This window comes from Mycotypha africana, assembly GCF_025528875.1.
Source record: "Mycotypha africana strain NRRL 2978 chromosome Unknown BDF20scaffold_1, whole genome shotgun sequence".
Taxonomy (NCBI): domain Eukaryota; kingdom Fungi; phylum Mucoromycota; class Mucoromycetes; order Mucorales; family Mycotyphaceae; genus Mycotypha; species Mycotypha africana.
Genome location: NW_026515725.1, coordinates 2,707,453 through 2,734,745, shown reverse-complemented (window position 1 = coordinate 2,734,745; position 27,293 = coordinate 2,707,453). Strand labels below are relative to the sequence as shown.

The window sequence follows — 27,293 nt, the reverse complement described above, 5'->3', positions numbered from 1 at the left end:
ACCGGCTGTGTGTTGTCGCGTGCTTACTTGGACTCTAAACCTTTTTCCTTTGAGACTCCTTTTTTCCTTCTTCTTTTGCATTTGCACCTTTTGAAACATTTCTTTATTACATTTCGTAAAGGAAAGATTGAAAGACAATGGCTTTAAAACGTATTGGAAAAGTAAGAATCAAGCAGTAGAGTCGTCATTTGAAGGTTTAAGAATCGGTCCGACTAACGTTTTATCGATGGTGTTATTTTGACTGACCTTTTAGGAACTCAAAGATCTCGAACGCGACCCTCCATCTTCTTGCTCGGCCGGCCCTATCAATGAGGAGGATCTATTCCACTGGCAAGCAACTATTATGGGACCTGTAAGTAATGATTTCTTTTTCAACTTGAACCTAACAGCAGTGGGTTTTTTTTTTTCTTCCTTTTTGCTTATATGTCAATTCTCCATAACTATGTTAGGAGGATAGTCCTTATCAAGGTGGTGTATTTTTTTTGTCTATCCACTTCCCCACTGATTACCCCTTCAAGCCTCCAAAGGTAAAGTAGCTGATATTGTTCGGTCTTTAGCCGTAATACAATCAATAATAAATATTCATTTAGAGCTGACATAATAATTTTTGTTTCCGAACTTGAACAGATTAACTTCACCACTAAAATCTATCACCCCAATATCAACAGCAACGGTTCAATTTGTCTTGATATCTTGAAGGACCAATGGTCTCCTGCTTTAACCATTTCCAAGGGTAAGTTTCACATGTATTAACGGAGAGCCCTTTTAGGCTTACAAACTTGGAAATGATACTAACATCGCAAAACGTAGTTCTCTTGTCTGTTTGTTCATTGCTTACCGACCCTAACCCTGATGGTAAGTAGCTCTTGCACAAAAAAAAAAAAAAAAAAGAAAAAAAAAAAAAAGAAAGGGAGTGATAGAGCTTTCTATTAAGGGATACTATACATGATGTCTAATTTGAATTCCTCGTTGAAAACCAGACCCACTTGTACCTGAACTCGCCCACATTTACAAAACTGACCGTGCTCGCTACGAGGCTACAGCTAGAGATTGGACTAGAAAATATGCTAGTAAGTTAAATTTGGTCTGAAGAGCAATTTTTGTTTTGACGGCTGATCATCTCCTTTTCGTATTGTCTTTTTTATAGTGTAATTTATAGCTCAATAAATCCATCTCCCTTTTCGTTTGCTTCGCATAACATTTTACTGGAACACTAAAAACATGATTTATACACAAAATGTACGCCGGTTTTGTTTTTTTTTTGTACAAACATTTGCTGCATTGACACATACTAGAACAAAATAAGAAGCATGCGAGTCAAAATGATGTTGCTACTTATCAGAGCGTCATTTTAGGCTTTTTTATTCTTGACTGTATGTGTTGTAACACGACTTTAAGGCAGGCTTTTTCAATGAAAATAGGAGCTATATAGATGTGTATATGACGTTTTTTTAAAATAGCGGCGAACCTGCATTACGCCTTCCAGGTATCTAGACTCTGGGTTTAAAGCTATTTGCATTCTCTTCAAAGAAAGTCTGAATACTTTGGGGTGTTGCACCGATTAAGAATTTAGTATGAGGTAACTTTATACTGCCAACTGTTTTCTGGGCCCAATCAAAGTAATCAAGAAAAGTTTGGATCTGTTTGGCTATTTGAGACAAGTGGTTTTTACGTAAGTTATGGAGTGGAAAGCAGGATAACTGCCACATGTGTTTCCCCTTTTGCTAATCGTTTTACCTGTAGGGGCAGCATATGCCTTATCTTTAAAATTGTTGTTGCTAAACGAATCATGGTATATTTTTGAGCGTTCCGATTTCAAACGAGCATCGAACCAAATGTCTTTTCCCAAGCCCTTAAGATAATACGAGACATCCATGGGTCTGCCTTGGCGATATTTAAAGTGGTCATAAGATGTGGCTCGGGCCAATATGTCAACGATCTGTCCGGCAGTGAAGCTTTCTGGACCAGTTAGAACGTACACTTGGCCATCATGTCTATCCTCCAAAGGTTTACACGTTTGCTGCTTGTTATCAATGAGTAATTCTTCAACTACTTTACATACATCTTCAATATCGATAGGACAAATAGTGGTATCTGAGGCCAGAGGTAGTAGGAGAGAACGTTGCTTCTCTGCATAGCTGGACCACAGATGGAAATATTGCTGTATAAATTCCAGTCTAAGTAATGGTTTATGAGATGTATGAGTAATTGTGCTATAGGATAAAATGCTCAGCATCTATTTTATATTACCTAAGGATAGTATACGGGCAATTGGTCTGGATGACTTCTTGTTCAATTTTGTTATATTCTTGCAGAGCGCTGTGGTCGCTCGAAGATGCACCGACATGAGAGATATAGACAATGTTCATAGTACCAGAGTGTGCAGCTGCATTACAGATATGCTGGGCGTTCTGTAGGCGGTCTTCTTCATTACTATTGCAAAGAATAATAGTGTCCACACCACGTAATGCCATAGAAAGTTGATTCGGGTGACTATAATTGACTTGACGAACATCTATACCAATTTTGCTAAAGCCAAGACAACGTGTCTTGTATTCACATAACACCCGAAGATGGGGCCGGAGTCTCTCATATTGTGCCAAATAAGACGTAATGGCAAACCCGATATATTGATCCGCAGCCGTGATTAATAGCATAGTTGGGATATGTGTAATAATAATTATTCGAAATAAAAAAAGATAGAAATAATGTGAATGAGTAGAATCTCGTGCTAAAGAAACGTGAATAAGATAAGAAAGAAAAAAGGACAAAAAGAGAAGGGAGAAGAGAATATGCAATCATACTCTGATATATATTTGCAAAGTCGGCGTGCATAATGGATCTGTTTAACAGTTTTATTATGTATGCTCGGTGGATAATGTAAATCAGTCAGTAAAGGCCCTTTTATTAATAGCTACAGCGCAAGAGCTAAACTGGTCTAAAAATTGAGTGAGCTTATTTTCTCTTATTTTTTCTTATGCAATCCTTAAGAGGTTTTTTGCAGCCCATGAAACTTGTAGTTACCCTGATTTCGGTTAACAATTTGATAAATATAATCATTATTTAACTTATACAGAAAAAGTTCGTAAATAGATAATAAGCCCCTTTGATGTAATCAGCACATAACTGTGCAGTCTGACGTCCTCAATTTTGTTCTTAACACCTTATATGGAATATTTTGTTCCGGAATCACCTACTCTATGCATACGTAATTTCCTCGGTCTTTATCAGTTCATTTCTCTTCAGTCTGAGGGAAGGGCTTTTGATAATGTTAAAGCCGGAATCTAAATATAGCAACGCATAAACATATGCGCAACAAAATTTGCTGTGGCTAGAGTGAAAGCATTGATAATCAATAATACATATTTATGACCTTTTAGGTTTGCTATCTAACTGCAAAAAAAAAAAAAGAAGAACAGATATCACTCTTATTTACGTAGATTTTCAATCGCCATCAATTCCAGCCAATAAAATACTTCAGATCATCCACACCTTTATTTTAATGAATGAGACAGTTTTGAAAGGTACGCGGTGAGTTTTTTGCTATGTCCCACAGGTGGAGAGAAGAGTATGTGAGCTTGATTTTGTATCAGTACGATATTCATCTCGACTCGATCATATTCAATCAGACTCTACATAATTTGTTGCCCCGGAACCTTAATAAAATTGTAACGGCAATGGACAAGTGAGCAATTCTTCTCAATTTAATTTTTGACAGGTCGAATTTGTGCAAATTTCCTAATTCGTAAATAAATGAAAATTTTTCTCTAACTCTCTCTTCCTTTTTCCGAATGTCTCTTGTTTTCAAATGGCTACTGATTCCAGTAATGGCAGTCGTATCTTAAGTATTGAAACTTTGCCAGGGAAAGGTCGAGCTTATGTTGCCACTAAAGATATAACTGCAGGAACTGTCATTCATATCGCCGAACCATTGGCTACAGCTGTGTCACAAGAATGGATACCGGAAACATGCATGTGGTGTTTTGATTTTGGTTACCCAAAGAAGCAAAAGGTCAAGATAGTAGATACTCCAATAGAAATGCAAGCACTGTATCAAGAATGGGAACAATATAAGAATCAAGAACATTGCCGAATATCAAAGAGGAACGTCAAGAAAGAAGATATGAGAATTTATAAGAACATGTTATTCTGTTCAGAAACATGCCGCGAAAAATTCAAGAAGTCGGGAGATCATTCAAACAATCCCTCATTAATGGAATGGAAACTGATATTAGCCATGAATATGAAATTAGACCAAGAATATAAAGATACAATGAAAATAGAGCCAAATTTGATTACAACAGCAGCTTCTACAACGACTATGACTTGTCAGCCTCTTGAAGGAAACGATCAGTGGATAGATGCCAATGATGATAGTCTTTTGCTTGCTTGGTTGGATACAGCTTGGTCATGCTTGACCAAAGATTCAGGAATCTATAAAGAAATAGACGATGCCGATAGAACAATGTGTAGGCTGATAGCTGCATGTATCATAAAAAAATACGTTGAAGAAGAGACTTCCAACAAGGCCCAATTACAGAATATGTCGCTCGGATTTAAAGATCTTCTCCTCATTCAGGACAACGAATTGTCATTTTTCAGAAGCTGCTTTCCGAAGACTTTACAACGTTTGCCGCCTCTAACTCAATTAGACAGCGCCAGTAGGAAATCCTTATTATTGTCTTTTCTTCCAATAGAGATAAAGGATGTGATGGCATTGTACTGCTTCTTCCAACGCGCCTTATCAAATAGCTCCTTGGAGAATATACCAGCATTAAAGAACGTCGATCATCCATTGTTCCGAACAATATACTTTCGCGAAAAGGCAAATAGTTTCGGGCTATGGGAGCTCAGTGATCGCGGTCAGGATATAGATAACGGCGGCGTCACGGATGATCTGGAGTTGCTGGGCTGGGGCATATATCCATCTGCAGTTTACTTCAATCATTCATGTGATGCAAACGTTAAGAAAGTGAGAGATGGCAGGAATATTAAGTTTATTGCTCGACGCCCGATAGAGCAAGGCGAAGAAGCTTGTATCTCGTACGGATCGATAGAGGAAAGTGTGAATGAGCGCCGTTCAAGGCTACTCGAACATTATTACTTTCTTTGTCAATGTACACGGTGTTTAAAGGAAACAATATCAGAACCTCAATAGAGTTGTTAAAAATAGTCTTTTTCTGTCATTGCTCGTAAAGATCTATTTCCAAAATAAACGTTTACACCTAATACCCCAAGTATTGCTTACGAAGGAGTAATGCGTTTTTTCTGTTCTCCTTCCATTGCTCACTTAAACGACCAGTAAGACGATTGGTTGATTGCCATCCATCTATGTTTTTCTCAACCCAACCTTCAGCCCAAGCGCCCAAACGATGATTATAGTCAAACTCTTTTTCGAGTCCCAAGATAAAATCAGCTCGCTCTTCTCTGTCGTCATCAGCAAGGTCATCTTTTTTAGAGATTGAATAAGGTAACATAGGTATTTTTTTGCACCAATATCTTGCCATTACAATGGCTTGCCGTTGAATTAAAGGGAAAGGAACAATTCTGATAGGCAAACCCAAGAAGCACAAGCTTGGATCTTGATGATAGAACATGTAGTGATCCAAATGGAAAACTTTTTGCCCCGTTTTGATCAGGTTGTCTTTTTGGAAAGGCAGAAAGGGAAAGCTGTACAAATACCCAGTGCCGAAAATAACCAAATCAATGCCAGTTAGTATGTCACCATTGGCCAGTTCTATACAAGAGGTGTTAGTCTCGTCATCATGAACAAAACGTTCTACTTGGTTCACTCGGATAACATCCTTCGGTTTGGTTTGCCGGTAAAGTTCAGTTTCTGTACGAATACTTTGGTATACTTTTCTGCCAACAGTTGAAAGTTCTCTCGCTATATCAATGGCAGATGAGCCGCCACCTATAACAAGAATTGTCTTCAAGTATGTCAAACTATTTTTATCCTGATTTGATTTCCATTATCTCTTACACCATTTTACCTTGTCTTTGTAAATGGTTGGCTCACGGTAGTCTCTCGAATGAAGAAGCTGGATGCGTTTATTCTCATTCAATTTGTCTAGACCTGGGAAGTCCGGAATATAAGGAACACTGTAATGACCAGTAGCAACTACCACAGCATCAAATTTTTCTGTATACTTCTTGTTATCATTATTTGTCGTAGCTACGGACACGTACCACGCATTGTTCTTACACTCAACTTTTTCTACCATAGTTGAGAAGCGTACGTAAGACTTCAAGTCTTCTTTCACTGCCATACTTTCAAGATATTGGAAGACGTCTTTGTGAGAGGGAAAATCGGGTGTTTCTGTGGAGAAGGGAAAGTCCTGGAAACACATAACTGATTTTGGCAGATTGGTATGAAGATGAGCATACATCGGTGAGTTAACCCGGTCTGCTTGTAATGTCCTATCCACCTCGAGAGCATTGGTGGAAGGAAAAGGTGGTGCATCATTTGTTTCTGGCGTGTAATACCTATTATATGTACAGCAGTGGGTTCATTAACTGCTTTTGCCAAAAAATAAAAAAAAACAAACCTTATCATGCAGCAGATTTTATGTTGAATTATTTACCAGGTACCGCCATTGTGTTCATTTCGTTCGAAAATGGTAATGGTAGCGAAAGCATTTTCGTTTCGTAAAGCTCTAGCAGCGGCAAGACCAGCAGGTCCACCGCCTATAATAGCAACACTTTTGATAGTTTTTTCAATGAATATTGACATGTAGATTTATTAGTTTATAAGTTTTAAGATAAAATGTTATTTTGAGGCACCATAGTGACAAGAAAAATGCGGTCAATTAAAAAATTTCTTAGCAAAGAACATTGGCCAATGTCTCTATCTGTGTCTTACGATATGTTGACATCTTTTCGAATATGTTCTTCCGTTTGTCATGAAATAATTGACACAGGTGAGTGATATCATCGACCTAAATTTGGTGTCTCCACCATTGGAGAACGAAATAGTACTGAATTATAAAGGTAAGGGGCCATCGCAGGTGGGACACCTATCATCTTTTGGGGTTCCATAAAGTGGTATCGTAAATCTCTGAAGAGGAAAATGGTCCACCAGACCTGTGTAGTGATAATGAGTGTTGTATTTATATAGTGAGTCTTGGTTTAGTTACGTGTAACACTCCAAGAAGCACTGCAACTCAAGATTTTACTTACATAAAAGATTGCTATCACTGTCAACAAACCTATGGACCACCCTAATTCTATTTCAAACAGTTGAGAACAATTAAATAGGTTGCTGGACTTTGTCATAATTTCTTCCACAACCACGCTGGTAATATTATTTTGTGAAAAATGAAGCATTATATTCGCTGCCGCGCTGACTTCACATTGCTGCACAAAATCGTCTTTATCAATGCCAAAGAGGATGCAATTGATAGCAGCATCAATAATCACCATTGAATTGAAAACAGCAGTAATTTTAACGTATCTTTGGTACTTGTTAATGCCTGATTGGCGTTGCTTCTAAAAAGGACGTGGTTGTAGTTGCAAGAAAGAAAAGCAGATTAGCTGGAGTAAGAAACTGAAACTATAATCCTAGGGAGCATACTTACATGATATACTACGTAAAATCCGTAAAAGCATGTTAAAGCGCTTAGCAAATTCAAAGTACCAAAAACATTCAGCATAATCCTGTTTGGTACTGTAGAAAAGAAGGCTACAGCAGATGGTTAAAACTATTGGTATCAAGGAAGAAGAATACCAAAGAACATTATTAACTCACCACTTTTGTTGAGAAATGAATAAATCGCAAAGAAAAAACTGGTAATCTATAATCAAGTGTTTGAAATAAGAACCCTACTAATTTTAACTCTGATCATGTCGATAATTTACAATCCATATCAAAAGCAATAGAGGAAGACCAAATCTAGATGGAATACATAAGCAAAAAAAGGGCCTTTTACGCTGATAAGGTTGATAACGGTAACGGTGAAAAGGCTTCTCTGAGGGTGGCGGTAGGTAATGAGGAAGATATTCGAATGGCCCAAACATTCTGTTATCGCCGTTTTCTTATTGAGGTGAAGAAAGAAGAAAAAAAACAAAAACAACGAATGCCAATGTTATCCCTCAATAAAAATGGCATGCAGATAGATTATAAACCTAGAGATGCACTCTCGCTTTTTTTCATTGTACTATCCGTTTAAACAATGAATTTTGAAATGCATTCACTGAAAGCCATATATAGGCTAAGTGACTCTAAAGGAGCATTATAATAAGTTTGGTTATGGTAATTTTGGTTCCATGTCAATAGTCATTTTTACGGACATACTTTTCAGAAATCTTGGCTTAGTATGACTGTTCTCAGTTGATTCTGCTGCTTGTTCATATAATAATACTAAAAGATACAATTTTACGCCCGAGTATATTAGCACGGAAACGATCAATTTTGATGAAACTCAATAATACTCATTGTTTGGAATAGAAGCGAAACGGGATATCTATGTCTGCTGCGATATATCTCACTCAGTTTATTTCACTTTCCAGGCTGTTGCTGTTTAGTAAGCTCTGAAAATCCTTAAATTCTAAACGAATTAGTCTACTAATTATAAGCCAAGATATTGAAATTTATATATCTACACGTAGAATTTTCATATTTTGTTGGATCTTTGAACTAGCCATCCATTACTTCTGAATTTATTTTTTTATTGGCTGAATATTGAAGATGCATAAAAGAAAAGACCAAATGCCATTGAATCTCATCAAAGAAGACGAACACACTGACTTAAAGCATTGAATATTAAAGCAATTTAAACTATCAGCTATAATTCCATTGCGAGCAGTGTGTTGTTTGATGTCTATGTATATGCAAAGGCTGACACAATACATTTCTTTTATTTTTGTTGCCGTTAAATAATTTCTTTTTCTTGCTAGCATTAAGAGAATTTCAGTAAATCAGATAACTTAAAGCCCACGGAATTAAACGAAGACAACAAAAATCGGCGATCAGTTTTAAAACTGCTAAGTTTACCGTATTACAGCCGTTTTTTGAGCCATTGACAACGACAAGTTCAATTCAAATACAATAAGTAAACAAGAAGTAGTTACGCATTCGATTGAGACTATATTTACTAAAAACTTAGCCATTATAATATTATATAAGTGGCTCAAAATGGATCCGCGTGCCTGAATATTGCACATCTCAACTATAGAAATGCTCGGTAGCGCCTTACAAGGAAATGTGAACGCAAAATATTTTCCTGTTCCTTTTCAAACCATTCAAGTTAAGAGAACATCGTTGTGTATCAAAAGAATTGATAGATAATGTACAGAGTATGATACATTGTTGATGCTCTTTCAGACCATGAGAACAATAGAGGGTTACGTGGTCTTTCATTTATGCCTAAACTGTATGCATTGCGTTAGATCTTAACAACTGAGAATAGTTTGAATTTGTTTAAATCACGCATAACTTCTTGTGGTTTCCATGAACATAATGCTAGCGTGGACTAGCGTATAGGCTTTTCTAACGTGTCGCAAGCGTTCAAAACTCTTTTATAAACTTTCTAACAGCTACAATCAAATTCATTTGAAAATTCTAAGCATAGGTGATCAGTCTAACTGCGGGCTGGATGAGGCTTTTCTTATCTCTTCGTACTTTGCTGATTCAATTCATTCACTATCATACCGTTAATTTGGCAGTTGAACCACATCAAAAATACAAAGTATTCCTATTCTAACGCATCGTCGTCTATTTCAAGACCTACCTCTTACAGCTCTTTATGCCATACTTTAATTATCTTAATGTATTGGGTGAAGTCTCCACGGTTTCTTCCTTATTTGCATTGTATCCCCGTTATTGCTAGGCAGAAGTTGGTGAAGTTAGACTTGATGCAATAAAATTGTAGCTTTTCTTTCGTTTCTGGCATTTTATGCCCAAATTATCGCTCGCTCTTTCAGTGATACCGCAGCCGTTCTAATGTCACTTCAGAATCGCGCCACGGATGATAATTCAGCTACCAATAATTACCATGAAATCTGAACCCGCTTGCTGTCAATTAAGAATATAATATTTACTTATTCAAAGTATCAATTTAGTTGCATTTAATGAACAAAATATCAATCTTATGGCTGAATAGAAGACTTCAGTCTTATCTTCACATTTATTTGCACCTTAATCGTGAAGTATTGCAGCTCTTTTCAGTCTTATAGTATCTAGACTGCATAAACTTCATAGTATTTAGAAAAGGAGATTTACGGTAAATAATTTCTAAGTGCGACAGGCGACTTCCTAATGGAATGCGACAAGTGATATTTTAATGTGACATGTTAGTTTTAGAGCTACAAGTAACTTTTCGTTATGCGAACATGATATTCAGAACAGCAGAAAATACAAAAGACTCATATTGTATTTTTCATTTCGAGCAAGGGAAGGGAAATAAACATATTCTTTGCTCATGTCTGATGAACCACTACATTTATATTGGTTCAATTGTTAGAAATAATATAAACACATTTATTGGCCACACTTTTGTAAATGAGTGCCGTAACTACTGATGTTGCTCTTATATTGTTGCGTAAACTTGAACAAACCCTTCAAAATTGAGTTTGCCTTGTTCATTGATATCAGCTTTACGGATTGTATCGTCTATTTCATCATCAGTTTGCTCTTCAACGAGGTTGCTAACCATACGTCGTAGCTCAGAATTGGACACATAGCCATCATTATCACTGTCAAATGCACGGAACATCTCTTTAAGTTCGCTTTCTTTTTCAAATTCATGGAACAAATTAAGCTGTCCTTCGGTAAAAGAAGTCTGATCGGTAGTAGCCATCTCAATAAGTTTGTCGGAAGATATAGAGGAAGATGCAAGTAATACAAAAAAAAAGAGCTATCTGATTTATCAAAAATATTTGTCACTATGCGTGCTCTCACGGTTTCACTTCGAGATGGAAGTCCTAAAAGAAGCAGAATGTACTGATTTATAGAGCCCTTTACTCGACCTAGCTAAGTCATTCACTGTAGATCATATTGAGCACTCGTTACTTCCTTCCATTACTTCCCATCAATGGACTTTGCAAATAAGTAATGTGCTTTCCTCGTACATATATTTTCAGTCAGACCTGTAAGAAACAAAACCACTCTCATCAATCACATTGTTGATTGGTTCTTACGAAACAGAACAGTCAACCATCAAAAATTTTTAATTTCTAGTATCTTTATTTTACAATTGGCAAAAACAGGGAAGTGGAGAGTATAAGCAGATATAATATATATCTTGTTATTACAATGTAGAAAACAGTGAAAAAAAAAAAAAAGAATATGTCTAATAAACAGGGTATTAACTACTAGATTTACAAAAATTACGCGTATTATTCAACTCGGAGCTTGACCAGCCAGGCCCACACGTGCAAAAAGTGGTTGTCAAATCCACGACTTCCTGTGAGATTCGCTTAATTTCTTGCTTCATGATTGCAGTCAGACTATCGTCCCTTCTATATGTATCCAACCGATCTTGTAATTCCTTTGGTAAAGAGGTATAAAGCATTCTTGGTGATCCCAAAACAAACAATGTAGCAAATGCAGCGTCGGAGTCAATGCGGGTATATGTTTGATTTTCTCTATCTGGGTAAAGCGCATCCATGACAATGGGATAGAGCGGTGATTTTGTTGTGTCTGAAAGAAGTTGAGCAATATATTCTTCTGCCTTCATTGGCTTACTAGTAGTACTAGCATTAAAAGAAGCCAGTGATTTATTTGCTAAAATGGTTGCATATTCTTTTGGTATGTTTCGTAATACCAACTGCACTACATGTTGTAAAGTTCTGGGTTTCTCAAGCCACATATTTTCAGGAATTAGTTTGCAGAATGATTTGGCAATAGTAGACCAGTTTAATTTGGGGTTGTTATTTTTTTCTGCTGACGTATCGGTTGATGTCGGTGTGCCTTTTTGTACGGCAATGCCTTGTTTGTCTGATTGAGAAGATTGTTGTTGTTCTTGTTGTGGTTCGTTTTTACTGACGCTACAAAGGCTGACAGGTGGATGTTCAGAATCATAGCTCAAAATGAAATAACCTCTAGGCCGTCCAGTTTCTGCATCAACTGGCTTCATGGATTCAAATAGCGTTTCTATAGAGCACCAGTAGCTAGGGTATTTATAACGAGCTGTATCCAAAACTAATACTTTTTCTGCTTCTGCATTATAAGCCCCAATAGGTGAGAAATGTCCGTCACCTGTCTGCTGCAAGGTCTTTCTGGAGAATGATAGAACCATGAATTTATCTGAAGTTGACGTGACCATCTCTACATCCTTTTTGAACTCTTCAAAAGTAAATTCGAAAGCCCTTTTAACTTGTACGTCGGCATGACACTTGGCTAAACAAGCAAAATTGTCGAATGTGATCCCTTTCTGCTTCATTTCTTCCTTTGACGAGCAACATTGTAAAAACTCATCTATTAATTTGAAAAATAAAAAACCAAACTACTAAGTATATTGACTCCAATCGCAACCGTTACAAATGTCTTTGCGAAGCCGCTTAAAAGCCAAAAAGCAAAGGAAAAAGCATACCTGAAAACCATCTCCAATTTCCTTTCCAACGTCTTTTAGGATCTACTTCCAATGCATTTAATACCATGGCCACTGTTCAGAAAGAACCATTAATGAGTTTAATATTAGTAAACTTCGCTAAAAAGGAAAAATAAACAAAAAATGCCGCAAAACTTACAGGAACTAGGGCCACAATAAGCAGGTTCTGACTGAGTAGTAAAATTACCCGTTAAAGGGAAAAAGCCTTCTGCATGTCCTTCATCCATGGCTTCTCTAAACAGCTTTTTACCTTCTGGTGAAGCGAACCGAACCAGCGTTGATGGTAACTCTCTTTGATAGAAAGTGTTTTTCAAATCGTCATCGTTTTTATTACTGGTATCAGAGGTCTTGGGCACCACACCCAGTAGATGTTCGAAGGCTGCTTTGACAGACTCTGTTGTTACTGATGGCTGTTGGGTTGTTGAATCGGTCGAGGTACACATATTTGAATCTTCTTGAATAGGTTCTGTTTGAGTTGCAATACTGCGATAAGTTATACTAGCCGTTGGCCCTGAAGCTCGTACTGGTTTTGAAAAAGATAAATGTCGTCTAGAAGATAAAACTCGACTAAAACGAAGTGAACTGCGGTTTCGTAACCATCGAGTAGCTGTAATCCGTAACATATTGTTGGGTAAAGATTGTCTAAGTTCAATTTTTGAAAATAAAAATAAAGAGGTTTGAAGATTCTAGAAATGGATTATATATCTGAAAGAAAAAATAACTCCGCAAATTGTACCTTGCGCAAAATTTGCTCGATCAGGAACAACAGAACGAATGAAAATTGCTCGAAGAACCCAGAAGTCTATCATGTTGAGAATTGGTTTTCGAGGTCATGCATGCAGCTATTGCTATGATTTCGTCATCAGACTTCACGCATACCCTACAGAAGCTTACTTGAAAGCAAAATACAAACTCTGGTAAAATCAGCCGTGAATAAGAAAACGACCAATTCTGAGGCACATAAGCTATTGAGAATCGAAAATATAACGCCTCACTCTGCAATCTTCACAGTTGTAATAAAGAAACAATCGCGCAAGTTATATACAATAATGCTTTTTTTTTTATTGACAGTGGTACTAATTTTGGAAAAAAAAAAACCTAACTGAAATAACTTTACTAAAATGATATCATTTGATCTCTTGAATTGTTGAACATATACATATGTGTTTTTTTTTTTTTCGACAAGAAATATTATATTAACTTATTTTGGAGGATAGCTAGGGCTTGTGGGTGAATAACTGGGGCTTGTAGGTGAGTAGCTTGGGCTCGTGGGAGAGTAGCTAGGGCTTGTTGGACTATAACTAGGGCTTGTAGGGCTATAGCTGGGACTAGTTGGACTATAACTAGGACTTGTAGGTGAATAGCTGGGACTAGTTGGAGAATAACTTGGTGATGTTGGTGAATAACTAGGACTAGTAGGGCTGTAACTAGGGCTAGTAGGGCTATAACTAGGACTTGTTGGACTGTAACTTGGACTAGTAGGTGAGTAGCTAGGGCTAGTAGGTGAGTAGCTAGGACTTGTGGGTGAATAGCTAGGGCTAGTAGGAGAGTAACTGGGAGATGTTGGTGAATAACTGGGACTTGTGGGACTGTAGCTAGGACTAGTAGGGCTATAGCTAGGGCTTGTGGGAGAGTAACTAGGACTAGTAGGTGAATAGCTGGGACTAGTCGGTGAATAGCTGGGACTAGTAGGTGAGTAGCTGGGTGATGTAGGTGAATATCCAGGAGATGAAGCATAGGATGGGCTTGCAGGTGAGTAACCTGGAGAGGTGGGAGAATAACCAGGACTATGTGCATAAGGACTAAGATCACCACGCCATGGGCTTGCTACTGAGGTTGGCACCCCGGAATTGCCCATAGGTGAAAACATCGGTTCAGCAGGTGATGATGGTTGTGAGAAATCGACCCAATCTGGAGAACGTGTGTCGTAAGGTGTAGCCATACTGGGAGTCATAAAGCCAGGACCAGGAGTAGCAAAACCTGTCGTATCGCCAGCCATGCTTATTTGCAGGTTTTGTCTGTGGTCTTGTGGCACAGATTGTAACATTTCCTCATCCAAAATAATATCAAATTCACCAGTACCTAATGGTGCCATTTGACCCAGCATAATATTTTCTGTAACACCCCTACAATCATCCAACTCACCAACAGCAGCTGCTTCCATAAGAATTTCAACAGTTTCTTCGAAAGAACATCTCATTAGAGCACCCGTTTCAGCTCTGTTGATACCATGACGAGTAATAGCCATTAAATGACCACGATTGGTCATAACATCACAAAGCAAAGCCAAGTGACGGTAGTTGACATAAGAACCATCAAATTCAATAACGTTACGCAATTCTTTCAAAAGAGCCTTGCGGGTAGCTTCAATACCAAGAACTTCCATAATTTCAACAGTATTATTGGAGTAGGTGCGAGTTTCATCAACACCATCCACACACATGACTTCTTGCAGATTGGTGCCATCAGTATCGAGACCCCATTCAGTTATAGTTTCAAATACACCCTTATCGTTAAGAACGGTGCTCTTTCGCTCAACAATGTAAACCTTTTTAATACCAGCTATACCACGAAGACTGATAGAGTTCAACATACTGCCTTCTAACTTACGAAGGAAGGTATCCTCTTCAGTGCGGTCTTCCTCTTCCTTATCATTCTCATCCATCATTACTCTGCAACGAACAATCAATTTTTCGGCATTTTCATCACTACCCATGACGTGGACATCGTTACGGAACTCCTCTGTAATCTTTTGAACAACTTCCGTCATAGTCACACGTTTATCTATCATCATACCACGATTCAACTCAAGACGCAATAACCATGGTGACACACGGGTGACAGAAGCTGAATTGTCGTCTTCTAATTGATAGTAAGTTTCAACGAAATCAACATCTTCTTCGATGACTGTATGTCGTGGATCAGGATCGTAGTAAATTTCCGCCGCAGAAGTTACCTTATGAAGCGTAGTATGCTCAAGGTAAACCTGTACTTGTTTGGCCATTTCAATATCGCGGGAGTTCTTGGCATCAAGCCAAACTTCGAGACGAGGTGTTTTGATATTTTTGGCCACGTTAATGATTTCCTTCAAACGAGGAACACCAAGGGTAACGTTCTTACTGGATACACCAGCGTAATGGAAAGTGTTCAATGTCATCTGAGTAGCTGGTTCACCAATAGATTGTGCAGCAATAGTACCGACCATTTCGCCAGGAGCAACAATAGAAGTCAAGAAACGGGATTCAATTTCACCAATGATCCATTCAAAAGCTTGTGAGCTCAAATGATATTCTTCAACAACACGCTTGACAGAAAAGGTTGAACGCAGCAAGATCTGGAATAATAGTGTAGCATTCTTTTGTGTTTCACTGGATATTTTATCATTACCGCGAACAACCAACAAGCGATCAGCAAGTGAGGCTATACCATCAATGACCTGCATAGGATGAATATCAGACTCTTTACGAGGGTCCAAGTGGAAGATTTGTTGGGAATTGGTGATCAAACGGTTGAGATTGACTGGCAAAGGCCATTTGTCGTCACCATTTTTGAATATGGACGTTCTCAGTTTAATACGATCTTCAAGCAGTCTGTTATATTCCTTGTCCAACAGGCTCTGAGCTTGATCATTTTGCTCGAGGTTATTGAGAACACTGGAGTTCAGTGTACCCTTTCGGAAACCACCAGCACTGAGGTCGACTTTGAAACGCTTTTCAAATTCAGCATCATTGCATCTGAGAGATACAAACTTCTGATTTTCTACAACCATAGCATCCATACCGTCCTCACCATAACAGAACTCAATAATATCACCAAGTGAATTACGTACAGTACCATCATATTTAACCATAACATCTTCGAGAGCCTTGACCAAACGACGTTGAATATAACCAGTTTCAGCAGTCTTAACGGCAGTATCAATAAGACCTTCACGACCACCCATAGCATGGAAAAAGAACTCCGTAGGTGTAAGGCCTCTTAGATAAGAGTTTTCTACAAAACCACGACTTTCAGGGCTGTGATCATCCTTTGAAAAGTGAGGAAGTGTACGGAATTTGAACCCGTAAGGAATACGTTTGCCTTCTACGTTTTGTTGACCGACACAAGCGGACATTTGCGAGATATTGATGAAAGAACCTTTGGAGCCAGCAACTACCATTTGTTTGACGTTGTTATCTTCTTTCAAACTGTTTTGAGCCATTTTACCAGCATCATCACGAGCTTTGTTCAAAGTTTGATTGACCTTGGCTTCAAAAGATTCACGCAATGTCATACCTGGTTGAACTTCCAACTTATCCTGTTGAGCGGTTAAGATAATTTCTTGCACACGTTGCTTAGCTTGGGAAATAATGTTCGTAATAGTAGCCATAGATGCTTTATCAGCGATGGTATCACCTATACCAATACTAAAACCATTCTGTAACAACCAATAATTCACAACTTGCTGTGTGCCACCCAGGAAATTCTTTGCTGCTTCAGGGCCCAATTCATTCATGATAGTATGTACAAGACCACCACTCGAGGTACCAACTGTCTTCTTACATACGATACCACAGATTAACTCACCGTCCTCGATAATGACACGGGTATCACCAGGTGAAATCATGGTAGTTTCGCCATCAGGATGAGTAGAGTGGAAAGTTTGACAATTGATACCTGAAGGAATGACCATACTGACAATTTGTTTACCAGTCCACATAGGCTTGGGTTTTAAAATAGCGGGTGGAGGAATATAACCATCCCAAGAGGGGACCCACATGACAATATTCATCACCAAATCCTTTGTTAGAAAGCAATCACGTAGTGTAAATTTACGGATACCGCAGAGTGTATCTTGTACAATACCCATGACGGGCTTATTCGATTGTGGGGATACAATTTGCTTGGGAACCATACAAATTTCAGTGATTTCAGCTCTTGTTTCAAGGGACTGAGGAACGTGTAAGTTCATTTCATCACCATCGAAATCTGCATTGTAAGGTGACGTAACTGACAAATTGAGACGGAAAGTTGAATAAGGCATTACTTTAACACGATGACCCATCATAGACATTTTATGCAAAGAGGGTTGACGATTGAAGATAACCACATCATCGTCGTTAATATGTCTTTCAACACGATAACCGTATTGCAGAGGAATTTCTCCAGCACGTTTACGATAGCGCAAATCGACACGTTCACCGTTATCGCGAATGACATATTTTGCACCAGGGTGCTCTAAAGGACCGTTTCTTACTAACTGTTGCAACTTATCGATGTTGTAAGGTGTAACAATTTCTGGGTAAGTCAGATTTCTAGCAATACTCCTAGGAACGCCAACTTGATCAACAGCAAGATTTGGATCACCTGTAATAACGGTACGTGCAGAAAAATCTACACGTTTACCCATGAGATTACCTCGAAGACGACCTTCCTTACCCTTCAAACGAGCACGGATCGATTTAAGAGGTCTACCGGATTTTTGTAAGGCTTGAGGTTGGCCAGCAATATCATTATCCATATATGTGGCAATATGGAACTGTAGAATGAATTGATCAATACAAAGCTCTTAAGAGAATATCAATACATAAATCAAGAACCAACCTGCAAGAGTTGTTCAAATTCTTGCACAACGTGCACTGGAGCACCTTCTGATTCACAACGCTTCACATTAGCGTTTGCTTTAAGAATATCAGAAAGTTTGTGGGTTAAATCGTCTTCACCACGACTAGTTCCGTCCATTTGAATGGAAGGACGAACTTGAGGAGGCGGCACTGGTAAGACGGTGATAATCATCCATTCAGGTCTAGCAAACTCTTCTGATAAACCCATATCACGGATATCTTCATCTGATATATTCTTGAGAATTTGTAAAACTCTTGCTGCGGTCAATTGCTGTCTTCCTTCATTGTTGGAATCCTGTTCAATTACACAAAATTTTTTTAGGTAAAAAGAATGTCATTCAAGGATATTAACAAGCTCTTTTACTTACATCACCAGTAGAACGGAACTGCGCATAAAGTTTCAACCCATCTTTACGAATAAGAGGCTGCTTATAACCACAACCGCCATGGGTGCTTTTACGTTTCCCTCCGAGTTCTACTTTTTCGCCTAAATCATCGTCCGCATCATCGCCACCTTCACAAGTTGTTTTGGATTTGGCGAGGTCCCAAACTGCACGAAGCCTCGCTTTAGAATCTGAAATCTTTCGGGCTCTTTCAAAACGAGGGTTTGACTGAACATGCATATTAATACAATGATTGTCAGAAATGAATAGTAACCTATTTTTAACTACTCACAGCATCCACTTTTAGTTTTGAACAATGAAAGCAAACACATTCAAGAATCTTCTTTACTTTCGTTAAGAAGCCTAATAAAAATAATTAGCAATAAGAAACAAAAGATGCTCCACAATATATAGTAAGAACGTACCAATATGGTAAACAGGCTTGGCTAACTCAATATGACCAAAATGACCTGGACATTCAGCCATGCCTTCACCACAAGTTTGACATTTGTAGTTTCGATCAATAGTACCCATTCTTGCATCTAATAGAGCACCCGTTTTGGGCTTTTGAGTTCCTTCATCATAGAGCTCAGGGTATTCTATTCTTGCAACAGACATTGCTTTCTATTATCGAAAGGAAGATAGGACAGATTAACTACACGAAGAAACTCTGCATAATCTAACGAGGTGACACGTACAATCTCTTCAGGAGATAAAATGCCAAACTGAATTGCATCAACACGTCGAAGAGGTGCTGAGGAAAACGCAAATGGATGTCCACTCATATTGTTGTGTTTTTTCGAAAATTATACAAGTGAAAGATGAACTTTTTACGATTCTTCGCTTTTTTAGCTTGTTTAATCGCCTAGATTTAATTTATTCTCTATTTTTTGTGTGTTTTCGTAGTTTAAAGTGAAAGATCGTACTGCTTGCGCTGAATAACTTCTGATTAATTGTAATATATAAAAGCAAACAGATCGACAACTGAACAGTGTCGATTGATGAAAAAGAAAGCTTTAAAAATGTAAAGTTTGGCAAAAATAACTTCTTGCGGACTGCGGAAGCCGACCGTATTTACGTCACTAATTGTGTGACTGCTATGTTTATCCCGCAGCTGTACTCTACCCTGACAAGTATGGACAGCAGTGTATTGTTATTATTGTGTTAAATGCTAAAGACTTGAACACCGTTCAAGATAAAGTGTGGAAACGTGCGTTTCAGATTTGGATTTGAAAAGAAGGTAATCAATATCTCTTTCAATCCTAAACGCGTGATTGCAGTTATGAATTCTTCCTTTTTTTCCTGATTGATTTTCTCTTTTTTCCTCTGTTCAGTCCTATACAAAATTACATTTGTAAGTCATACTGGCAAATCTAAAGTCAACAGAAAGCGCTTAACACAGGCCTAAAGTAAAGTTTTAGCGTTTTTAGTTTTGAATAAGAACGTTTTTTGAAGAAAAGGCTCGCAAATGTTCCTAATTGTTAGACGGCATATGAGCTCTTTGATACACGTGATTAGAAAAACTGAGAGTTGACTGAAAGATGTGTGCGCCACCAAAAAGTTGTCATTTTGCAGCTGTCATTGCTTGTATATTTGCCTTCCTTTCAGTCTGAAACGGTAACATTTGTAATTGATGTTCTTACTAATTAAAAACACTAGGCTGCCCTGCTTTTTAAGGAACTTATACGATAGCAATAATTATTCGGGCTCTATATTTCTGTATATAACCTATTATCGTCTTTTCTAATAATTAATACTTCTATTGACTTCATTATTTGAACACTTTATGATTTTGGCAACCTTTTTCTTCCGTTATACCCTTTAAGGTTATCACTTCCTTATCAATGGCAGAATAGCCTTCGTAGGTTTCAAAGCAAGCTCAGGACTTCATTAGAACATTTACTAGAGAACCAAGCTAATACAGCTAATAAATTGCTATTTCTTGCCAGTAAAGTGAACATGGCTTGTGACCTTCAGTGTATACTTTAATTAATTTGATCTACAAAATAAATACCATCCTTCGCGTTTGCCAAAGGTAATAAATTGAGTCAATTTAAAACAACTGTACCTTTGAATATTCATTTGATATTCATAAGTAATAATTGAAGCAGTAAAACCACTAAAGATGATGATTATACAAAGAGTGCCGTAAATCAAAGGGAAAAGAAAAGGTTACAAGAGCCAGAAGAAGTCAAAATTCCAAATGAGCCTATTGAAAGCTCTTCTTGACATACGCTACTGCATTATAACGCTGCCCTTAAAGCCATATTTACCATAGTCGATCCATCTGTTGACAGTTGAAAAATATTTTGGGTAAATAATCACGAAGTTTAAGCAAGGGTTATGCATTTGGATGACATTATGACAGAAGCCCATACAAACTCATTTAAAGAAACGAGCGTCTGGGATGTCATATTTGATAGATCAAGTAACTCCTTTTACTTGCTTGACTTTTTGCGCCACTTTCTTTCTTTTTTGCAACATCTGTGTCTCTTTATACTGTATATTACGTGCTTTGTTCTCCATTGTTAAATAAATCTACGGTCTCAAATGTGCGGCTTGTGGTTCGAGTGCCAACAAATATAGCTGCTTGCTTTTTAAGTTTATAAAAAAAGTTAGAAAGCAGTACAGTCAATGGTATAATGCTGACATATCAAAAATTGGAAGCCTGGTTAAACCATTTATACACACATCATCAATTTCAGTACAGGTAAACTTTTGGTATAACACAAAATCGAACAATTAGGAGTAACAAAAAAAAGACGCTGCCTTCTCTTGCGTTAAAAGACATGAACTAGTTATTGCTGTTTATTATCAAATGAGCTGGTAAAGGTATGCCTTAGATGCTTTTCAATCTTCAAAGTCTTTGATCCACGACCATATGATACGTTTTTACCGATGGTTATTTGTGAAATTGAATGAAGAGGGCATTTATATAGGCACCATCATTTGCTGAAGTGCTTAATCTTAATCTGTAATACTTGTTCATAAGTTAATGTAAAGGTTAGTGTGGAGTTGTAATTAGGTCGTTTAATCCTAGCTATATTTCAGACTGGTAGCATCCCTGCTGCTACCAAGAAAACGGTATTTACGTTAAGTCTAAATAAAAATGTTCTGATGGTAAGTACAATATATTTATCTAGGGAGTATTATATAGTAATAATAGTACAGGGAATATTCTAACAGAGTAAGAAGTATCACACGAAATGGAATTTTTGCTGGATTATCGGTATAAGTGTTGACATAGCGATGATTTGCAAATTAGATTTACTATTTTTTCCACTTGACAAGCTCTTCACGGAAGGCATTTAATCGTTGCATCGAGAATAAGAAGTAATCAAAATCAATTTCACTATTGTACGCTTGTATTAAGCCCCACAAACCCCAACCAACATGAATGGCCATTACCCATTTGGCCACCTCTTTTTGCAAATCTTCCGGCGTAATTGCATAGTTGACGACGTCTCGATTGGTATGTTTTGATGGTGCATCAAGGTATGCTTTTAAAAAATGAACTTGCTCCTCGTAAGTAGGAAATCGACTCATATTCATCACAGCAGGTAGTTCTGAATGGTAATCGTACGTCCATTCGCAAAAATGGTTGGCTAAGTCATGTGCACGAGGGTTGTAACCTGCATATTCGAAATCAACAACCACCAATTCGCCAGTTTTTTCCAACTTTAAAACATTACCATATTGTGTCTACAAAAAAAGAATCGAAGAAATAAATCTACTGATAGCTCCTGTAACAATATGACGAACAAATACGTACATCGTTATGTGCAAAGACGATAGGCGAATCTGTCATGCTCAATATCTTTTTGCATTCTTCAATTTCCAATTTCAAGCGTTCTAAATTATAGACGGATAACACTTTAAACCATTCCGCGTTTTTCTTCATCAGCGCTGGAAACAGACTCATTACCACACCATACCATTTATCAATATTCTTCCAACATTCCAAATGGTGTTTAGTTGAGTCAAAAGGATATATTGTGACGATATCATGTAATTCACGTAGGCATGCTGCAATCCCCTCTGAGGTCCTTGGATCACGTATATCATGATGGTTTAATGTACGAGAGGGTAAATATTCTTCAAATCGACCATTACCGAATACACCTAAAAGGCGGGCACCAATACCGACATTAGAGAGTCGTGCAAGCCAAGCGAGTTCGTTTTCTCTGTCAATAATTTGTTCCACTCCTACGCCATAAACTCTCAGGACAAGTTTGTCTTCGTTCGGAATATTGACAAAAAACACTGCACTATAAAAAAACCAAAAGTGAATACGTCAACAACGCAAATAACTAACATGCTGACTCTAAGTAATCGTCGTCTTACTTCGTCATGGCACCACTAATTCGGGTTAAATGGAGGGTTTTAACGTCATGAGCCCATTCTGGGAATAGCACTTGTATGAGTTTCAGCACTCTTTTTTCCAGTTCTTCTTTACTTAACGTTCTAATTAAAAATATCAAATTCAGTTCAAAATTGCCCTTTTTTCTGTTAGCTGAAAAATTAAGAGATAAAATAAACATACGCTAAGTCAATGATGGTATCGCAACCAGGGATGGAAGGCAGTTGATCGTTTTCACGCTCATTAGGAGGCGTTGACATGAGCATTTAATATATTTCTTAAAATAGTAGTACAAGAAAAATAGAAAGATACACGTTGCAATGCCTATGGTGTATAACTGAAACCAAACAAAATGCTGTTTGACACGGCGTTTCAATGAAATGTTGGTCTTTTTTACCAGTTGTCAAAACTGTGTGCGGAACTTCAAAATATTTACAAAGTGGGAAAGGAATGCGTTTGTGATGGCGTGGTTCTATGGTATGTACCAAAGTAAATAATATACTTTTAAACAAGGATTTTTATTACTGACATTTTTTTAAGCCCAATGGACACGAGATAATAAGCTTATGTAAATTGACCCGGGGCAGCTCCAAAGGCTGAAAAGAATCTAAAAACCCCTTAGGGCTCAAGGGTAAAAAGGATTATGGACTAAAGGGTTGGGATTCGAAATACTACATTATTTTCGGTTTAGATTTAGACTTTTTTGTACACAAAATTGGATATTTTGATTGATTTAATTTAGAAAATTTAAGTCATTACTTTCGGACTAGTTATTTTTACATTCGGACACTTGTAGTAAACATCTGAGACCCGCCTCTTTTTGCACGCATTTGTTGCAGTAAGTTTCGTTGTTTGATCGGCCCAGAAGAATTACCTACATTCTCCTTAGCTGCCATTTGAACTGGTTGTCCAGTTGTATTCTATATAAATGACTCACAATCCTGTATTTTCATTGACTGGTCAGCATCTCTCTTGATCTAAAATCGTGTCACTTTAATGTCATTTTTCCCTTAAAGGAAGAATAGAAGCGAAAAAAGCATCGCCATCGAATACTGTCATATGCAAGCACTGTGGTCTAAGTGGTCCCTCAACCAAAGCTTTCATTTGCTTGCCAACAACATATTACTACTAAAGCGAAGCTCCTTCGAACAAACTATTCAGATAAGTATGAGCTTTACGCTCGGAAACTGCCCCTTGTAACCTACGTTACGCGTTTAGGTGAGTTCATCTTGTGAAATTTCTCACTGTACATTTCTGAGGTTTTATTAACTGCTGCTTGACGTTACTATATACTCTGTTTGAGTAATAATAGTTCGCACATTTGGCATTGATTTTTTTTTTTTTTTTTTTGTAGATTATTTTATTTAAAATAATAAATTAGTCACACATCGCTGAGGGGTGGGACATGGAGAGGAAAAGAAGATTTCTATGACAGGTAAATTAGTCGAAAGCAGCCGCTTCCCGCATGAGCTGCGAGGAAGACAGGCTCAAAGAAATTATGTTGTATGCTTTACTAGAGACGGATGGGAGATGAAAAGGAATATCATGGAATATCATTTGAAAGAATGACGTCCAGATAGCCCAATGGATACTGAAGCAGACGGTGAAAAATCGAGATTGCTCGGACGAAGGTAGTGATGGTGGCGAGTGTAATCTTAGGGCGGCGAAGATGCTTTGAGGATCAAAGTCGAAGGATGGGAAATATATCGCGAGGCCTTCTTGCCATATCTGCCAGCGTGGTGGACAACTGGTTGTAAAATGTTCGAACGTATCAATATCATGATTACAAAGTCTGCAGGTATCAGATGAAACTACCCCTGCGGCTTGTAAGACTGATAAGCATGGTAATTTTGTCAAAATGGTGCGATAGCCTAGGTCACGAGCCGGAAGAAACAAAGGAAGGGACCAGAGCAGGGTGAACATCCGTTTGGGGATCACCCCTCATTTGGCATTGAGCATTTTGACAGAAAAGGTATGATACCATAAACTATATTTTTCATCCAAAATAATTTTTAAAATAGTCTGAATTTTAATTGTAATATAGTCTCAATTTAATAGCCATCTCGTGCGAAAGTCAAGCGAAAAAACAGTATAGTTAACAGATTTATACATTTCCCGTAATCTATGTTGACATGGTAGCGATGAGAGACGCCCGTCTATTTTGCTGTTGCCAAATGATTGATCTGATCTGTCTTCTTTATTCTTCTAGACGCATCTTCACTTCTATACTCCTGTAAAGCTTCCTCATTATAACGATAATACACACCATCTATTTTCCTGTCCTCTACTGATTTCAACGGCACTATACAATTCAAAAGTATCGGTCAACACAATTACCGAAACGTCTCCTTCTCATTATGCTAGCAGTGATAATACATACAAAACCATAATAACTTATCTTTCCCCATGATTTCCATCCAATTGCTTTTCAATCCACAGTTAAAAACATTTTTTTCAGTTTCAGTAAACATTTCGATCAGTCGATTTTCTGCCTTTCCAGCCTTCCTAGCTTTCTTCCATTTTTGAAACTGAGAATTCTCAATGGTCGTTCGATTGATGAAAATCAGCCAGATATGGGACATAGTAAACGGTCCTATCACAATTGTGAAAATACCAGCGCTAAAGTAAAAAATCAGCCAACCGCGTACTAACAAAGCACATCATTCGTTAAAAAGTTCCCTTACACAATCACAACAACTAAAGCTATACCATCAAAGGTTGCCTATATTCGTGAAAGAAGAGTTAGGTTTGGTTCTTTTACAGAGAAGGTGTCTATTCTTGCTATTTACCAATCCTCGACTTTGAATGAAAATAATAATGCTTGTAAGAAACACAAATGATGCATACAATGATGCATAGAAAAGAAATTGAATGTAATAGCGATGATTTTTTATGCCAACACATCCATTTACCCTGCAAAAACAAGCAAGTCAATATTGTGTAGCCTATTTTAGTATCAATAGAAATAGTTACCAGGGACAATGACTATAAAAAGAACAAATTAGGTGGAAACGAAACAGTTAGCAGGTGGATCATTCCAGAATATACACTTATACGTTCTTTGTCTGCTTTGAAGCTTTCAAACACTCACTGATCCATTCTTAATATACAAGCGTCGCAAACACGACAATGATGTGCTCTATCAGGTTTCCATACCTGACACGCTTCGCACCATTTCACGTTCCCTAAGATTGTAAAAGGCTTCAGTTGACTTTCCTCGTGTCTGGCATCAGTGGACAAAAGTGATCTGCTCGAATTAACCGACAAAGTATCACCATCTCTGAATAACGGCTAGATATAATCGTATAATACATAAGATACAATGAATTATCGATTAATATTTCTTTTTTCGTCTTATCAACCCCAAAAATGATGCCCTATTCTTGTGAACGTAAGTGAACGAAATATGAAAATTACCTTTGGATGTCCAGGTGTTTTCGTAACAATTCTTGCGTAAGATAAAAAGAAAAAGATGAAAAATGCACATGCAGGTACAAGGCATCCAACAGCTTCCTTTTTACGATTTAATTGATGTAATAAGACAACTAATTTTCCAACAAAAGAAAGAATGATGTAATTCTGTGTGAGTTACACTAAGTATATTAGACAAATGAATGGTCCGTGCGTATAACAGCAACTTACGGATAAAACGAGAAATATAACCAACAAATGCAAGTATAGCAATAGTCGAAATAATCATTACTGGTAGCCAGCCCCAGTCTCTATGTTGTCCTGGTTTTTTGCCCTTGGGGAGAGGCATGGCAAAATCAGTAATAACCGAAAAAAGGAAAATGACAGGCCAGCATCGTATGTATGCTGGCGAATCTGTATGACAACATAGGCAAGCTTGGGTATCATGTACATTATCATCTGGAAAATCAAATGAATCTTCTTTAGATTTCTTTTCTTTTCGACTCTTTAAGCACAGGTTCAATGGATGTGTGCCGACAGTCAAAAACCGTTCAGACAATCGTTCTAATTTTGACATGATGCGCCCTTATATAGCAGAAAGATAAAAAGAATTGAAGGATTGGAAACCAATTAAGGTGAGTGATAAAAATACAGGGAATATTGGTAAAGAGGTATCACTGTTGAGTACAGTATAAAGGGAAGGTGAGTGTTGTGCAGTAGAGAAACAAAAAAAAAATACCAAAAAAATCAAAAGTTTTATTAAATCTTACAAATGAAAATACAGATCTACCCAGCATCCTAATTTAGTCTTTTTCCGCCGGAGAAAATTATACGAACGCCAGATAGCTTTGAACCGCCAGTTCGGCTTGTCAGAATCAAAAGGAAGGCTGAGGGTATTATGTAAGTTATTGCCAGCATATGAGACATGTGTACCGACTTCCATGAAAAATGGGATCCTGAAGTTTTGCAACTTCTTACGAGTGTTGGC

General features: G+C 37.6%; 10 protein-coding genes across 10 annotated transcripts; 2 read left to right on the top strand and 8 right to left on the bottom strand.

The window, feature by feature from the left end:
• The first annotated feature begins 72 nt into the window (after positions 1-72).
• Positions 73-1,246, top strand: BDF20DRAFT_846345 (ubiquitin-conjugating enzyme E2-16 kDa). The gene is made up of 6 exons (XM_053079744.1): positions 73-161; positions 254-352; positions 450-527; positions 628-733; positions 811-855; positions 981-1,246. Exons 1-6 carry the CDS (start codon positions 138-140, stop codon positions 1,088-1,090), a joined length of 462 nt encoding a protein of 153 aa, XP_052941040.1. The 5' UTR covers positions 73-137; the 3' UTR covers positions 1,091-1,246.
• BDF20DRAFT_846341 (uncharacterized protein) lies at positions 1,247-2,830 on the bottom strand. Its single transcript, XM_053079743.1, has 3 exons — positions 2,251-2,830; positions 1,738-2,177; positions 1,247-1,648 (listed from the first exon to the last, which is right to left on the bottom strand). The coding sequence occupies exons 1-3, from the start codon at positions 2,655-2,657 to the stop codon at positions 1,491-1,493; spliced, it is 1,005 nt and encodes a 334-aa protein (XP_052941039.1). The 5' UTR covers positions 2,658-2,830; the 3' UTR covers positions 1,247-1,490.
• A 978-nt stretch (positions 2,831-3,808) lies between these two features.
• Positions 3,809-5,158, top strand: BDF20DRAFT_909509 (uncharacterized protein; the record flags this gene model as incomplete). The annotated part of the gene is made up of 1 exon (XM_053083594.1): positions 3,809-5,158. One exon carries the CDS (start codon positions 3,809-3,811, stop codon positions 5,156-5,158), a length of 1,350 nt encoding a protein of 449 aa, XP_052941038.1.
• Positions 5,159-5,225: 67 nt separating this feature from the next.
• BDF20DRAFT_984386 (uncharacterized protein) lies at positions 5,226-8,074 on the bottom strand (the record flags this gene model as incomplete). Its single annotated transcript, XM_053085175.1, has 8 exons — positions 7,858-8,074; positions 7,748-7,793; positions 7,578-7,681; positions 7,180-7,488; positions 6,939-7,083; positions 6,585-6,687; positions 5,994-6,486; positions 5,226-5,957 (listed from the first exon to the last, which is right to left on the bottom strand). Exons 1-8 carry the CDS (start codon positions 8,014-8,016, stop codon positions 5,226-5,228), a joined length of 2,091 nt encoding a protein of 696 aa, XP_052941037.1. The 5' UTR covers positions 8,017-8,074.
• Positions 8,075-9,112: 1,038 nt separating this feature from the next.
• BDF20DRAFT_846329 (uncharacterized protein) lies at positions 9,113-9,371 on the bottom strand. The gene has a single exon (XM_053079742.1). The coding sequence runs from the start codon at positions 9,356-9,358 to the stop codon at positions 9,191-9,193; it is 168 nt and encodes a 55-aa protein (XP_052941036.1). The 5' UTR covers positions 9,359-9,371; the 3' UTR covers positions 9,113-9,190.
• A 952-nt stretch (positions 9,372-10,323) lies between these two features.
• BDF20DRAFT_846328 (uncharacterized protein) lies at positions 10,324-10,816 on the bottom strand. The gene has a single exon (XM_053079741.1). It carries the CDS (start codon positions 10,794-10,796, stop codon positions 10,527-10,529), a length of 270 nt encoding a protein of 89 aa, XP_052941035.1. The 5' UTR covers positions 10,797-10,816; the 3' UTR covers positions 10,324-10,526.
• A 363-nt stretch (positions 10,817-11,179) lies between these two features.
• Positions 11,180-13,267, bottom strand: BDF20DRAFT_846326 (Phytochelatin synthase-domain-containing protein). Its single transcript, XM_053079740.1, has 3 exons — positions 12,688-13,267; positions 12,531-12,602; positions 11,180-12,415 (listed from the first exon to the last, which is right to left on the bottom strand). The coding sequence occupies exons 1-3, from the start codon at positions 13,169-13,171 to the stop codon at positions 11,304-11,306; spliced, it is 1,668 nt and encodes a 555-aa protein (XP_052941034.1). The 5' UTR covers positions 13,172-13,267; the 3' UTR covers positions 11,180-11,303.
• Positions 13,268-13,749: 482 nt separating this feature from the next.
• Positions 13,750-19,319, bottom strand: BDF20DRAFT_831785 (DNA-directed RNA polymerase II subunit RPB1; the record flags this gene model as incomplete). The annotated part of the gene is made up of 6 exons (XM_053078481.1): positions 13,750-18,066; positions 18,132-18,446; positions 18,520-18,762; positions 18,827-18,897; positions 18,960-19,158; positions 19,233-19,319. 6 exons carry the CDS (start codon positions 19,317-19,319, stop codon positions 13,750-13,752), a joined length of 5,232 nt encoding a protein of 1,743 aa, XP_052941033.1.
• Positions 19,320-21,804: 2,485 nt separating this feature from the next.
• BDF20DRAFT_831784 (kinase-like domain-containing protein) lies at positions 21,805-23,154 on the bottom strand (the record flags this gene model as incomplete). Its single annotated transcript, XM_053078480.1, has 4 exons — positions 21,805-22,236; positions 22,307-22,802; positions 22,879-22,998; positions 23,078-23,154. The coding sequence occupies 4 exons, from the start codon at positions 23,152-23,154 to the stop codon at positions 21,805-21,807; spliced, it is 1,125 nt and encodes a 374-aa protein (XP_052941032.1).
• Positions 23,155-24,914: 1,760 nt separating this feature from the next.
• Positions 24,915-27,080, bottom strand: BDF20DRAFT_846309 (DHHC palmitoyltransferase-domain-containing protein). The gene is made up of 8 exons (XM_053079739.1): positions 26,537-27,080; positions 26,312-26,439; positions 25,986-26,185; positions 25,868-25,879; positions 25,684-25,807; positions 25,579-25,616; positions 25,275-25,513; positions 24,915-25,196 (listed from the first exon to the last, which is right to left on the bottom strand). The coding sequence occupies exons 1-8, from the start codon at positions 26,880-26,882 to the stop codon at positions 25,051-25,053; spliced, it is 1,233 nt and encodes a 410-aa protein (XP_052941031.1). The 5' UTR covers positions 26,883-27,080; the 3' UTR covers positions 24,915-25,050.
• Positions 27,081-27,293: the final 213 nt, after the last annotated feature.

What these genes read in the sequence shown, in the direction of transcription:
- BDF20DRAFT_846328 (XM_053079741.1), bottom strand. Translation starts at nt 10,796, where the DNA reads ATGGCTACTACCGATCAGACTTCTTTTACCGAAGGACAGCTTAATTTG.
- BDF20DRAFT_846309 (XM_053079739.1), bottom strand. Translation starts at nt 26,882, where the DNA reads ATGTCAAAATTAGAACGATTGTCTGAACGGTTTTTGACTGTCGGCACA. An exon ending in TTATATTTCTCGTTTTATCC is followed by an intron (nt 26,440 to 26,536) that starts GTAAGTTGCTGT and finishes TTGGAAAATTAG; the next exon opens with TTGTCTTATTACATCAATTA. An exon ending in GCTTTAGTTGTTGTGATTGT is followed by an intron (nt 25,514 to 25,578) that starts GTAAGGGAACTT and finishes TTTTTACTTTAG; the next exon opens with CGCTGGTATTTTCACAATTG.
- BDF20DRAFT_846345 (XM_053079744.1), top strand. Translation starts at nt 138, where the DNA reads ATGGCTTTAAAACGTATTGGAAAA. An exon ending in AAGCAACTATTATGGGACCT is followed by an intron (nt 353 to 449) that starts GTAAGTAATGAT and finishes TAACTATGTTAG; the next exon opens with GAGGATAGTCCTTATCAAGG. An exon ending in ACCCCTTCAAGCCTCCAAAG is followed by an intron (nt 528 to 627) that starts GTAAAGTAGCTG and finishes GAACTTGAACAG; the next exon opens with ATTAACTTCACCACTAAAAT.
- BDF20DRAFT_846326 (XM_053079740.1), bottom strand. Translation starts at nt 13,171, where the DNA reads ATGTTACGGATTACAGCTACTCGATGGTTACGAAACCGCAGTTCACTT. An exon ending in TTATTGTGGCCCTAGTTCCT is followed by an intron (nt 12,603 to 12,687) that starts GTAAGTTTTGCG and finishes CTTTCTGAACAG; the next exon opens with TGGCCATGGTATTAAATGCA. An exon ending in AAATTGGAGATGGTTTTCAG is followed by an intron (nt 12,416 to 12,530) that starts GTATGCTTTTTC and finishes TCAAATTAATAG; the next exon opens with ATGAGTTTTTACAATGTTGC.
- BDF20DRAFT_846341 (XM_053079743.1), bottom strand. Translation starts at nt 2,657, where the DNA reads ATGCTATTAATCACGGCTGCGGATCAATATATCGGGTTTGCCATTACG. An exon ending in TGCCCGTATACTATCCTTAG is followed by an intron (nt 2,178 to 2,250) that starts GTAATATAAAAT and finishes ACCATTACTTAG; the next exon opens with ACTGGAATTTATACAGCAAT. An exon ending in GGCATATGCTGCCCCTACAG is followed by an intron (nt 1,649 to 1,737) that starts GTAAAACGATTA and finishes TGTCTCAAATAG; the next exon opens with CCAAACAGATCCAAACTTTT.
- BDF20DRAFT_846329 (XM_053079742.1), bottom strand. Translation starts at nt 9,358, where the DNA reads ATGAAAGACCACGTAACCCTCTATTGTTCTCATGGTCTGAAAGAGCAT.